The following is a 14,225-nucleotide window of genomic DNA, read 5'->3' on the forward strand; positions in this document are numbered from 1 at the left end:
AACTTTACGATGCGTGGAGAACTAAACATCCTACGGTTAGGGATTACTCCTTTTATTCACATGTCCACTCCTCATACTCTAGAATTGATCTAGTACTAACAGACAGTGGGTCACTACCGACTATTATGAAAATTAACATACTACCGATGACATGGTCGGACCACTCTCCGATTAAGGTCGTGTGGAAGCTCGAGGCACGTAGAGGTATCCCGAGTCCCTGGAGACTAGGAAACTTCCTGTTGGGCAATCTAGAAGCTTCACTGGCCTTGCAACAAACCTTAAAGGTATTCTTAGAAACTAACAAACCTGAAGACACTTCAGTCTTTAATAATTGGTGCTCTTGTAAGGCTGTTATGCGGGGGGCTGCCATTCAGGCCGCTTCACGACTGAAATGTTCTCAAATTGCCGAACGAGCTGAAGCCAAGAGCGAAGTTGCCAAACTAGAAATAGCACATAAAGCTGACCCACTTAATAAAACTGCCTTTAAGCTTTTGCTGACCGCAAGGGAAAGGGTAAACACTTTTTCTCTGCGGGAAGTACAACGAAACCTCGCTCGACTAAATCAGAGATTCTATGTATTTGGAAATAAGGCAGGGCGTCTTTTGGCGAGGAAACTGAGAGGTAGGCGAGCTAAGGCCAGAATCCACTTTGTTTATTCTCCCACGGGTTCAAGAGTCTTTGATCCATATAGAATAGCATATACTTTTGCAGAGTATTACTCCCGACTCTATAACTTACAGTCAGACCCTGATACCACCCAACCCATTGAAGCTGAAATTCAGTCATTTCTAAAAAATTTATCCCTGCCGACATTGAGCTCCGAGACCTGCCTGTCCCTTGGCTCCCCCTGGACGATGTCTGAACTTGAGGCGGCTATTGATGGTCTTCCACGAGATAAGGCACCGGGCCCAGACGGTTTTCCATCTAATTTCTACAAAACTTACAAAGCAGACTTGACTCCAGTGTTATTGGCTGTCTTTAACGAGGCATCAGAAGCGGGGAGGTTCCCGAAAGAGATGCTGGAAGCAAGGATAGTGGCTATCCCTAAACCGGGGAAATCTCCCACATCCGTTCAAAATTACAGACCGATAGCTTTGTTGAATACAGACGTCAAACTTTTCGCTAAGTTAATTGCTAACCGTCTGTGCCCCTTACTGCCTACTCTTATAGCTGCTGACCAGGTTGGCTTCGTCCCGGGCAGGCAGGCCCCGGACAATACCCGGAGAGCTTATAACGTCATTGAATATTGTAATGCTAATAGAACGCCCCTCCTGGTCCTATCATTAGACGCAGAAAAGGCGTTTGATAGGCTACACTGGGGGTACCTAAGATCAGTTATGGGGAAGTTTGGATTTCAGGGTAGGTTTCTAGATTCCATCTTTGCATTATATTCTACCCCCTCCGCCAAGGTATATGTTAATGGGTGTCTCTCCAGGGGTTTCGAAATTCTAAATGGCACAAGACAAGGGTGCCCTTTATCCCCCCTAATCTTCGCTTTGGCTATTGAGCCCCTGGCTGAGACTATTAGGACTGACACAGAAGTCTCGGGCCCTGAGATAGGGGGACTGAGTCATAAAATCAGTCTGTTCGCAGATGATATACTAGTATGCTTGACAAACCCCGAATCCTCCCTTATAGGACTCCATGCCATATTAGATTGGTACTCCAGATTGTCATTCTACAAATTGAATACTTCCAAAACGGAAGCCCTACCACTTCAGATTCAGCCACATATCCTAGCCTTACTCAAGGATAGATACAGATATGCTTGGCAGGTGAGATCTATTAAATACTTAGGTATACATCTATCGCTTGATAAGGACCTTTACGATTGTAACTACACACCTTTATTTAGCGCCATCGACAAATTGATTAAAGAGTGGTCCCTACATGAAATCTCCTGGCTGGGGCGGGTCTCTGCAACCAAAATGGTACTACTTCCGAAACTCCTCTACCTATTCCGGGCCATCCCCCGCCATTTCCCTAAAGCCCTTAGTGTTAAGGCTAATAAAATGTTATCACACTTTATTTGGAAAGGAGCGAAACCGTGGATCTCTAGGCAGGTTCTTTCATTACCCAAGAGCTTTGGTGGGGTAGCTTACCCCAATCTAGATGCATATCACTCTGCATGCCTACTCAGCCAAGCCCGAGATTGGTTTGTCGTTCATTCCCCCAAACCATGGGTTGTTATCGAAAAAGCCTTCTTAGGACCGATTAATATAACAGACCTATTTCTATTACCTACACAGAGTGTTCCGAAATGGTCAGGCCCTGGTGACGCGATTAGAAATACACTGAAGATATGGCACTCCGTGGTGGCATCTGACCCAACTATAAAACTACCTGCAGCAGACCTCTCTATCAGAACGGTCGCTTGTAATATCCCTGATCTTATTTTGGACACCTGGATCGACGCTGGAGTTGTGAGACTGAAAGACCTTTTTTTAAATAATAGCTTGATCCCGTTCTCCCAGCTTCAGTCACGGTTTGGGATTTCAAAACATGATTTTTTTAAGTACCTACAGGTACGCCATTGGCTCCAATCGTATGTAAACGAGATTGGAGACCCACTTCCCCTACCGGCCATTATGCTCGCCAGATTGTCATCACCCGGTCATAGGAGTGGGATATCCAGGTGGTACCAGTATATTGTCCTTTTGAATAAAAAAGGGAAATTGCCTGCGCAGTTGAAGTGGGAGAGAGATCTCTCTATGGTACTTCGAGAAGAAGAGTGGGATACAATTTCATCACTGTGCTTTAAAATATCTAAATGTCTCCAGCATTCAGAAATGTTCTATAAATTATGCAATAGGGCGTACTTCACCCCGCAGAGGCTTCACCAAATCTGGCCCTCGACTTCCCAGTTATGCTGGAGAAAATGTGGTGGAGAGGGCTCCATTCTACATATTTTTTGGGACTGTCCAGTCCTGGGGCCTCTGTGGACGGAAGTATTCTCGCTCTTGGGGGAACTAGTGGGAACGACAGTGCCATTGGATCCAATGTTGGCCCTATTTCACTACCCTTCTCACACCTTCCTGAGCTGTGACAGATATATCGTAGGACATGTCTTAATATCAGCTAAAGCGGCAATAGGCCAACTGTGGAAATCACAGTCCATACCCCACATTCAGACGGTTATTAATAATACCCATAAGCATTTTCTGTTTGAAACAGCGGGATGTGTATATTCTTCTTCCCTCTCTTCTATTTATATGAGATGGTTTAAATGGGGTGAATTCCGGGAGAGAAAAGGTCACTCCACAATTTTTAGTGATCCCATTGATACGGCAATACTACACCCTTCACAACCGGATGATATCTAGTGGTGCAGGCAGAGGCCCCCCTAACTAACTAACTAACTATCCATTTATCTCTATGTTACATTATTGGAGTAAGGTGCCCCCCTGATACGCATACTCGCCTTCCTTTAACTTACCCTCATGTGTCGATGTCTTGTTTTGTCTTCCCCTTTCTACTGCTCTCTCTATTCTATTATTCTTAAGGTTAAAGTTACGATTGATAGTTGTGAGAATTAATGAACACGATTAGAGAACTGAGTCTCTGGATTCAGAGCTAGTTTATATGATTGTACCTGCTGTAACTAGCTCAAAGCTGAATTCATTTTTTGACCTTTGATCGTGAACATTTATTTGATTTTTCTTCTCTGTACTTGAAAATTAATAAAAAACTATTATTGAAAAAAAAAAGAAATTGTATCCCAGGACTACAAGCTGGAATTTGAAGAGGTGCCTCCGCGCCGATTTTTCAAATCGGCTTTACCAGCTTCTCCCCCAGAAAGGGAGATAGTTTTAGCTGCAATTCAAAAGCTATTTCAACAGCAAGTGATTGTCAAGGTTACCCTAGTTCAACAGGGGAAGGGGTACTATTCAACCCTGTTTGTTGTTCCGAAACCAGATGGCTCGGTCAGACCCATTCTAAATCTAAAATCCCTAAACCTGTACTTGCAAAAGTTCAAATTCAAGATGGAATCGCTCCGGGCAGTGATCTCCAGCCTGGAAGGGTGGTATTTTATGGTGTCACTGGACATAAAGGATGCATACCTTCATGTCCCCACATATCCCCCTCATCAGGCGTACCTGAGTTTCGCTGTACAGGGCTCTCATTACCAGTTTCAGACGTTGCCGTTTGGGCTTTCCACGGCCCGAGGATTTTCACCAAGGTAATGGCGGAAATGTTGGTGCTCCTGGGCAGGCAGGGAGTCACAATTATCCCGTACTTGGACGATCTCCTGATAAAAGCGAGGTCGAGAGATCAGTTGCTGAAAAGCGTGTCGCTCTCCCTGAGAGTGCTCCAGCAGCATGGCTGGATTCTAAATCTACCAAAGTCACAGTTGGTTCCAACGACTTGGTTATCGTTCTTAGGCATGATTCTGGACACGGAACAAAAGAGGGTTTTTCTCCCGATGGAAAAAGCCCAGGAACTCCAGAACATGGTCAGAGACCTGTTAAAACCCGAACAGAGTGTCAGTTCATCAATGCACTCGAGTAATGGGAAAAATGGTGGCGACCTACAGGGCGATCCCCTTTGGCAGGTTTCATGCGAGGACGTTTCAGTGGGACCTTTTGGACAAGTGGTCCGGTTCCCATCTTCAAATTCATCAGAAAATAAGCCTGTCCCCCAGGCCCAGGGTGTCTCTACTCTGGTGGCTGCAGAGTGCTCACCTTCTAGAGGGTCGCAGGTTCGGCATTCAGGACTGGGTTCTGGTGACCATGAACGCGAGCCTCCGAGGCACTATGGTCGAGCCAGGAGGCTTGTCTACACATCAACATTCTGGAATTAAGGGCCATATACAACGGCCTACGACAAGCGGAGAATCTTCTTCGCGACCTCCCGGTTCTGATTCAATCAGACAACGTCACAGCCGTGGCTCATGTAAACCGCCAAGGCGGGACAAGGAGCAGAGTGGCAATGGCGGAAGCCACCAGGATTCTTCGCTGGGTGGAAAATCACGTAAGCGCTCTGTCAGCAGTCTTCATTTCGGGAGTGGACAACTGGGAAGCAGATTTCCTCAGCAGACACGATCTCCATCCAGGAGAGTGTGGACTTCATCAAGAAGTTTTTGCAGAGATAACAGGTCTTTGGGGACTTCCTCAAATAGACATGATGATGTCACGCCTCAACAAGAAGCTTCGGCGGTATGGTGCCAGGTCAAGAGACCCTCAGGCAGTAGCGTTAGACGCCCTGGTGACACCGTGGGTGTTTCAGTCGGTCTATGTGTTCCCTCCTCTTCCGCTCATCTCAAAAATATTGAGAATTATAAGACGACAAAGAGTTCGGACAATACTCATTGTTCCAGATTGGCCTCGAAGGGCATGGTATTCAGATCTCCAGGAGATGCTCACAGAAGATCCATGGCCTCTTCCTCTCAGGGAGGACCTGTTGCAGCAGCGGCCCTGCGTATTCCGAGACTTACCGCAGTTACGTTTGACGGGATGGTGGTTGAACACCGAATCGTAGCTGGGAAAGGTATTCCGGAGGAAGTCATCCCTACTCTGATAAAGATTAGGAAGGAGGTGCCGGTGAAACATTATCACCGTATCTGGAGGAAGTATGTATCTTGGTGTGAAGCCAAGAATGCTCCTACGGAAGATTTCCACTTGGGCCGTTTTCTCCACTTTCTACAGACAGGAGTGGATATGGGCCTGAAGTTAAGTTCCATTAAGATACAGATTTCGGCCCTATCTATATTCTTTCAGAAGGAATTGGCTTCTCTCCCAGAAGTCCAGACTTTTGTAAAGGGAGTGTTGCACATCCAGCCTCCTTTTGTGCCCCCAGTGGCACCTTGGGACCTTAACGTGGTGTTACAGTTCCTAAAGTCTCACTGGTTTGAGCCTCTTCAAACAGGTGAATTAAAATTTCTTACTTGGAAGGTGGTCATGTTGTTGGCCTTGGCATCTGCAGGGCGGGTGTCCGAATTGGCGGCTTTGTCTCACAAAAGCCCCTATCTGATTTTCCATGTGGATAGAGCAGAGTTGAGGATGCGTCCTCAATTTTTGCCTAAGGTGGTTTCATCGTTTCATATGAACCAACCTATTGTGGTGCCTGTGGCTAAAGGAGACTTGGAGGATTCCAAATCCCTTGATGTAGTCAGGGCCTTAAAAATTTACGTAGCCAGAACGGCTCGGCTTAGGAAAACAGAGGCACTGTTTGTCCTGTATGCAGCCAACAAGGTTGGCGCTCCTGCTTCTAAGCAGACTATTGCTCGCTGGATCTGTAACACGATTCAGCAGGCTCATTCTACGGCTGGATTGCCGTTACCAAATTCGGTAAAAGCCCATTCCACTAGAAAGGTGGGCTCTTCTTAAGCGGCTGCCCGAGGCGTCTCGGTTTTTACAGCTTTGCCGAGCAGCTACTTGGTCGGGTTCAAACACCTTTGCAAAATTCTACAAGTTTGATACCCTGGCTGATGGGGACCTCATGTTTGCTCAATCGGTGCTGCAGAGTCATCCGCACTCTCCCGCTCGGTTTGGAGCTTTGGTATAATCCCCATGGTCCTTACGGAGTCCCCAGCATCCTCTAGAATGTAAGAGAAAATAAGATTTTAAACCTACCGGTAAATCTATTTCTCATAGTCCGTAGAGGGTGCTGGGCGCCCGTCCCAGTGTGGAAATTTTTCTGCAAGGCTTGTATATAGTTGTTGCTTACATAAGGGTTATGTTACAGTTAAGATCAGTCTTTGGCTGATGCTGTTTTGTTTATACTGTTAACTGGTTCGTATATTCCAGGTTATACAGTGTGGATGGTGTGGGCTGGTATGGATCTTGCCCTTGGATTAACAAAAATCCTTTCCTCGTACTGTCCGTCTCTTCTGGGCACAGTTTCTCTAACTGAGGTCTGGAGGAGGGGCATAGAGGGAGGAGCCAGTGCACACCCATTCTAAAGTCTTTAGAGTGCCCATGTCTCCTGCGGAGCCCGTCTATACCCCATGGTCCTTACGGAGTCCCCAGCACCCTCTACGGACTAGGAGAAAAAGATTTACCGGTGGGTTTAAAATCTTATTTTTTCAAACGCAGACTGTAGGAGGTGATTGGTTGGTATTTTATCTCTTTCTCTTTATCACTCTTCAAAGCGTTATTACATCTCTCATTGTGATCTACTTCAGTTACTCCTAAAACATATGACAAAGTGTTTTTTTATTTTATTTGTATCAATGTACAAAATATGAAATTCTGTTTATTGCAGTGGGAATAATAAAGCACTTACATATTTTAATGTTGCAGATGAAGGTGACCTGTTTCGTCCTGTCTTTCCTTAGATGTCAGAGCATGTATGATGGAGGCAGTATGGAGGGGGGCAGTTATATTACAAAAGCTCACTCCAAGAATTGATAAACCTCCCCGTCTTATCTTCCACTCTCCCAAAGCTGTCATCGGTTACTCTTCCTGAGAAAACCACACTCCATGGCTATCAACACATATGGGTCCCATCACAACAAAATAAGAAACATACCAACATATTTCTCTACTAAATAGTTGTAGGCATGAGATCTTGGGGTCTATTCATGAAGCAGTGGAAAGTGTGGAGAAGTGAGCCTGTGGAGAAGTTGCCCATGGCAACCAATCAGCCGCTCCGTACAATTGTATAGTATGCAAATTATAAATGTTACTTCAATGCTGATTGGTTGCGATGGGCAACGTCTCCACTGGTTCACTTCTCCACACTTTTCACTGTTTCATGAATAGACCTCCTTATCTCTTTCTCGACTGTCACAATCTAAGGGGTGACACGATACTGGGCCTGGATGTGGCGCTCAGCAATGCCAGGTTGCCACCTTGGAGTTTGGCGACGCTTCTTGCTTCTTTGGTAGCCTCTTCTGAGCATGCACCAGATAGTACATGATCACCCACATTAGTACATGATCAGAGGGCCCCAGTTTACTCTATCGAGACGAAGGGGGATGGGGAGCTGAGAAGGGGATTGTCAGGCCCCGACTTAAATTGTCCATGCTCTGTCCTGCCCCTGTCAGCTGTGTTGTGTGAGAACTAGGGACAAGAGGATGAAGCTGGTGTACATAGACAAATTATGTAACATACAGAGGCAGATTTACTAAACCTTGTAGAGTGATAAAGTAGAGGGAGATACACTATCAACCAACCAGCTCCTAACTAATTTTTCAAACACAGCCTGTAACATTGCAGTTAGGAGTTGGTTGGTTGGTTGGTTGGTTGGTTGGTTGGTTGGTTGGTACTTTGTCACTCTCCACTTTATCATTCTCCACATCTGCCCCACAGTATGCTTGGTCCTGGGGTATAAGTTTACAGCATTTATTCTGATGTTTTCTGTAATATACTAATTTTTATTTTATTTTTTTAAAGCTCAACCAACAATTTTGCCGAGTCCGACCAGTCCCGAAAGTAACTTAACCACAGGGGTTCCCCCGCCAAAGAGAATTATCCCTGATCCAGACCCTGTGGCTACTATCCTCATTCTGATTGTGTATCGCACCTTGGGGGACCTGCTGCCAGCACGATACAACGCAGACAAGAGAAGCTTTCGGTGAGCGAGTGTCTTTCTGCAGTCTCCCATGACGGAAGGACAGTAATATAATACTGTATATCGGTGCTGTCCAAGGTTCTATATACCGTATATACTGTAGCTGTGTATTTGTGTGTCTTTTACACAAATTATGTCCAATAGAAGAATCAGAGGAGGATGAAAAAACATAGAGGACCACATGGGCCCCAATACAGCTGTACAGTATATAATCAACATGGTGGAAAGAGTTTTCAGTCCTTATTTCAGGAGATTTCCACCTTCATTAACAAAAACTTGTTTGTTGTGCTATTATATTCATCATTCTGGAAATCGTGCCATTTATATAATATCCACAGTTGATGCATAGCCTGGCCAGGTAACCTCCTGTATGGTCTCTCTAAATTCTCAAGGGAGGACCCCTGTCCTAAGTGAGGGAGCATATGGGATGGTTCTTCCATGTCTGAGAGAAGCTTTATTCAAGAGTAATTGCAAGTTACACTAAAGCCAATAATCTAGCACTGTACATTTTGCATATGCTCCAACATGACCCATCCCATTAGGTACAACATGCTCAGTTCCTGGACTTCCTTGCCAGTGGCAGTTGTAGAGCTGTGGCTGCAGTGCAGTCCAAACATCAAATAGGGGAGCCACACCAACTGCCACCATAAACGCTGCCAAACATCGCTGTCTGGGACTCGCTGGCAGTTAGATGGTGTGTCTCCCATATTTGAATTTTGGACTGTGCTGCAGCCCCAGCTCTGCAACTGCCACTGGCAAGGAAGTCCAGGAACAGAACACTTGGACCTAATGGAATGTTGGAAGCAGTGCATGTTGTTCAATGGCCAATTGCAGGAAGTAAGGACAGAAGGCCCAAGCACCATCTCCAAGCTTGGTCGCCAGGGTCTGATGTTAAAGTCTGTTGCTAGGGTCTGTTGCCAGGGTCTGATCTTAGCGTTTATTACTAGGGTCTGTTATTATTAGGGTCTGTTTATTACTAGGGTCTGTTTATTACTAGGGTCTATTCCCAGGGTTCATTGCCAGGGTCTGATGTCAGGATCAGTTGCTGGGGTCTGTTACCAGATTTAGTGGCACAGTAATGAGACGTTGTACCTTCTGAAGGATAATTTCCCAATTTTATAATAGAATAATCTATTAGGACCCCCCTCTCCCTTCTCCAAAGTAAAATATTAATTTACATTAAACTCTTGGGAGGATTTTCCCTTGTAATGTGTAATAAAGTACAGTATGTATAACTGTTCTAGCAATAAAGAAATGAGGTTTGTAGTATTCTCTATGGGGGTCATTCTGACCTGATCACCTGCTGCAGTTCTTCGCAACGCAGTGATCAGGGCAGAACTACGAATGCGTCGGCGCCGCAGTGCACCGGCGCACGGCTGACATCCGACGGCTGTCGTTGCCTAGCGATGGCCTCTGCCTGATTGACAGGCAGATGCGGTCGCTGGGCGGGAGGGGGTGGCACGGCAGCGTTTGGCAGCCATTTTGTGGGCGCGGTCTGGCCAACGCAGGCGCTGTGACCCAGGGCAGCGACGAGTAACGCCCGTCCAGCCGCAGGAGCTGCTCTGGCTGGAAGTTACTCTTCAAGTACAAAAGCATTGCCGCAGTGCGATGCTTTTGTACTTGTGCGGGGAAGTGGGGTGGGGGGGTGGCCTGACATGCGGGGCGTCCCCACGCATGTTAGGGAAGATGATCCTATCTGTGCTGATTTAGCACAGTTGCAATCAGGTCGGAAAAACCCCCTATGTCCTGAGGAAGGGTGTGGTGAATAGCACATGTCAACATTGCTGAAACGTCAACAATCTGTTTTTTATCTAATTCCATCCCTAATCCTAACAGTGGCCCTCATTCCGAGTTGTTCGCTCGTTAGCTGCTTTTAGCAGCTTTGCACACGCTAAGCCCCCGCCCTCTGGGAGTGTATCTTAGCTTAGCAGAATTGCAAACGAAAGATTAGCAGAATTGCGAATAGAAAATTCTTAGCAGTTTCTGAGTAGCTCCAGACCTACTCCTACACTGCGCTCAGTTCAGTCAGTTTCGTTCCTGGTTTGACGTCACAAACACACCCAGCGTTCGCCCAGACACTCCCCCGTTTCTTCAGACACTCTCGCGTTTTTCCCAGAAACGCCAGCGTTTTTTCGCACATGCCCAGATAACGGCCAGTTTCCGCTCAGAAACACCCACTTCCTGTCAATCACAGTTCGATACGATGAAAAGACCTCATTATGCCGTGAGTAAAATACCTAACTTTTGTGTAAAATAACTAAGCGCATGCGCTCTGTGAACCTTGCGCATGCGCAGTAAGCGACTAATCGCAATATAGTGAAAATCGGCAACAAGCGAACAACTCGGAATGACCCCCAGTAACTCTAACCCTAACAGTAACTCTAATCCTAACAGTAACTCTAATCCTAACAGTAACATTAACCCTAACAGTAACTCTAATCCTAACAGTAACTCTAATCCTAACAGTAACTCTAATCCTAACAGTAACATTAACCCTAACAGTAACTCTAATCCTAACAGTAACTCTAACCCTAACAGTAACATTAACCCTAACAGTAACTCTAATCCTAACAGTAACTCTAATCCTAACAGTAACACTAACCCTAACAGTAACTCTAATCCTAACAGTAACTCTAACCCTAACAGTAACTCTAATCCTAACAGTAACTCTAATCCTAACAGTAACGCTAATCCTAACAGTAACATTAACCCTAACAGTAACTCTAATCCTAACAGTAACTCTAATCCTAACAGTAACACTAACCCTAACAGTAACTCTAATCCTAACAGTAACTCTAACCCTAACAGTAACTCTAATCCTAACAGTAACTCTAACCCTAACAGTAACTCTAACCCTAACAGTAACTCTAATCCTAACAGTAACTCTAACCCTAACAGTAACTCTAATCCTAACAGTAACATTAACCCTAACAGTAACTCTAATCCTAACAGTAACACTAACCCTAACAGTAACTCTAACCCTAACAGTAACTCTAATCCTAACAGTAACTCTAATCCTAACAGTAACTCTAATCCTAACAGTAACACTAACCCTAACAGTAACTCTAATCCTAACAGTAACTCTAATCCTAACAGTAACACTAACCCTAACAGTAACTCTAATCCTAACAGTAACATTAACCCTAACAGTAACACTAACCCTAACAGTAACACTAACAGTAACTCTAATCCTAACAGTAACTCTAACCCTAACAGTAACTCTAATCCTAACAGTAACTCTAATCCTAACAGTAACTCTAATCCTAACAGTAACACTAACCCTAACAGTAACTCTAATCCTAACAGTAACTCTAATCCTAACAGTAACTCTAATCCTAACAGTAACACTAACCCTAACAGTAACTCTAACCCTAACAGTAACTCTAACCCTAACAGTAACACTAACCCTAACAGTAACTCTAATCCTAACAGTAACTCTAATCCTAACAGTAACACTAATCCTAACAGTAACACTAACCCTAACAGTAACTTTAATCCTAACAGTAACTCTAATCCTAACAGTAACACTAACCCTAACAGTAACTCTAATCCTAACAGTAACTCTAATCCTAACAGTAACACTAACCCTAACAGTAACTTTAATCCTAACAGTAACTCTAATCCTAACAGTAACTCTAATCCTAACAGTAACTCTAACCCTAACAGTAACACTAACCCTAACAGTAACTCTAATCCTAACAGTAACACTAACAGTAACTCTAATCCTAACAGTAACTCTAACCCTAACAGTAACTCTAACCCTAACAGTAACTCTAATCCTAACAGTAACACTAATCCTAACAGTAACTCTAATCCTAACAGTAACATTAACCCTAACAGTAACTCTAATCCTAACAGTAACACTAACCCTAACAGTAACTCTAATCCTAACAGTAACTCTAACCCTAACAGTAACTCTAACCCTAACAGTAACTCTAATCCTAACAGTAACACTAATCCTAACAGTAACTCTAATCCTAACAGTAACATTAACCCTAACAGTAACTCTAATCCTAACAGTAACACTAACCCTAACAGTAACTCTAATCCTAACAGTAACTCTAATCCTAACAGTAACACTAACCCTAACAGTAACTCTAATCCTAACAGTAACTCTAACCCTAACAGTAACTCTAATCCTAACAGTAACTCTAACCCTAACAGTAACATTAACCCTAACAGTAACTCTAATCCTAACAGTAACTCTAACCCTAACAGTAACTCTAATCCTAACAGTAACACTAACCCTAACAGCAACTCTAACCCTAACAGTAACTCTAACCCTAACAGTAACTCTAATCCTAACAGTAACACTAACCCTAACAGCAACTCTAACCCTAACAGTAACTCTAACCCTAACAGTAACTCTAATCCTAACAGGAACTCTAACCCTAATAGTAACTCTAATCCTAACAGTAACGTTAACCCTAACAGTAACTCTAATCCTAACAGTAACATTAACCCTAACAGTAACTCTAATCCTAACAGTAACTCTAATCCTAACAGTAACACTAACACTAACAGTAACTCTAATCCTAACAGTAACACTAACACTAACAGTAACTCTAATCCTAATGGTATCCCTAACAGTAACTTTAAACCTAACAGTAACTCCAACCCTAACGGTAACTCTAACCCTAACAAAAACACTAACCCTAACAGTAACATTAACCCTAACAGTATCCCTAACAATAACTGTAATCTTAACAGTAACTCTAATCCTAATGGTATCCCTAACAGTAACTCTAAACCTAACGGTATCCCTAACAGTAACTCTAACCCTAACGGTATCCCTAACAGTAACTCTAACCCTAACCAAAACACTAACCCTAACAGTAACATTAACCCTAACAGTATCCCTAACAATAACTGTAATCTAAACAGTAACTCTAATCCTAAAGGTATCCCTAACAGTAACACTAACCCTAACAGTAACTCTAATCCTAACGGTAACTCTAATCCTAACAGTATCCCTAACAGCAACTCTAATCCTAACGGTAACTCTAATCCTAACAGTATCCCTAACAGCAACTCTAATCCTAACAGTATCCCTAACAATAACTCTAATCCTAAAGGTATCCCAAACAGTAACTCTAACCCTAACAGTAACTCTAACCCTAAAGGTATCCCAAACAGTAACTCTAAAACTGCTTCATACATTTATCCCTAAAACCCTAACAGTAATACCAATAGTAACTCTAAACCTAACCGTAACTCTAACCCTAATGGTAACCCTAACAGTATCTCTTAATGCTTAAGATAACCCTAACAGTAATTCTAACCATAACGGTAACCCTCACCGTAACGCTAACAGTAACTCTTAAACTGGGTACACACGGGACGATCTAGCCAACTATTATAGCTAGATAGGTCGTTGAACGATAATATCGTTCCGTGTGTTTACTAGGCGCGCTCCTGCAGTTAAACGACAAAATCGTTGATGGACTGTGCAGCAAGGTCAATTTTGGCTAGATCGTTCATGATCGTTCACTGTCTACACAGAGTGTATGAACGATGAACGATTTTGGGTAAATGATGATGTCATCTAGCCACTAAAAAAATATTTAAATTTGGAGCCAAAAACCATCTAGCCAAGATCTTTGAAAGACTGAAAGATTTGGCTAGATCTTTCCATGTGTACGCTCTAGATCGTTGAGTCAGGAGCAGGGAGCTGAAAGTGAAAGATTTTATCTTTCGGTCTTTCCGTGTGT

General features: G+C 43.9%; 1 protein-coding gene across 1 annotated transcript in view; it reads left to right on the plus strand.

The window, feature by feature from the left end:
* CELSR3 (cadherin EGF LAG seven-pass G-type receptor 3) overlaps nucleotides 1-14,225 on the plus strand; it is a 237,479-nt gene that overhangs the window by 197,802 nt on the left and 25,452 nt on the right. Inside the window, exon 21 of the mRNA XM_063941154.1 lies at nucleotides 8,337-8,517. Coding sequence (XP_063797224.1) covers nucleotides 8,337-8,517 — 181 coding nt within the window. The remainder of the gene's footprint in view (nucleotides 1-8,336; nucleotides 8,518-14,225) is intronic.

This window comes from Pseudophryne corroboree, chromosome 9 (assembly GCF_028390025.1).
Source record: "Pseudophryne corroboree isolate aPseCor3 chromosome 9, aPseCor3.hap2, whole genome shotgun sequence".
NCBI classification, from domain to species: Eukaryota; Metazoa; Chordata; class Amphibia; order Anura; family Myobatrachidae; genus Pseudophryne; species Pseudophryne corroboree.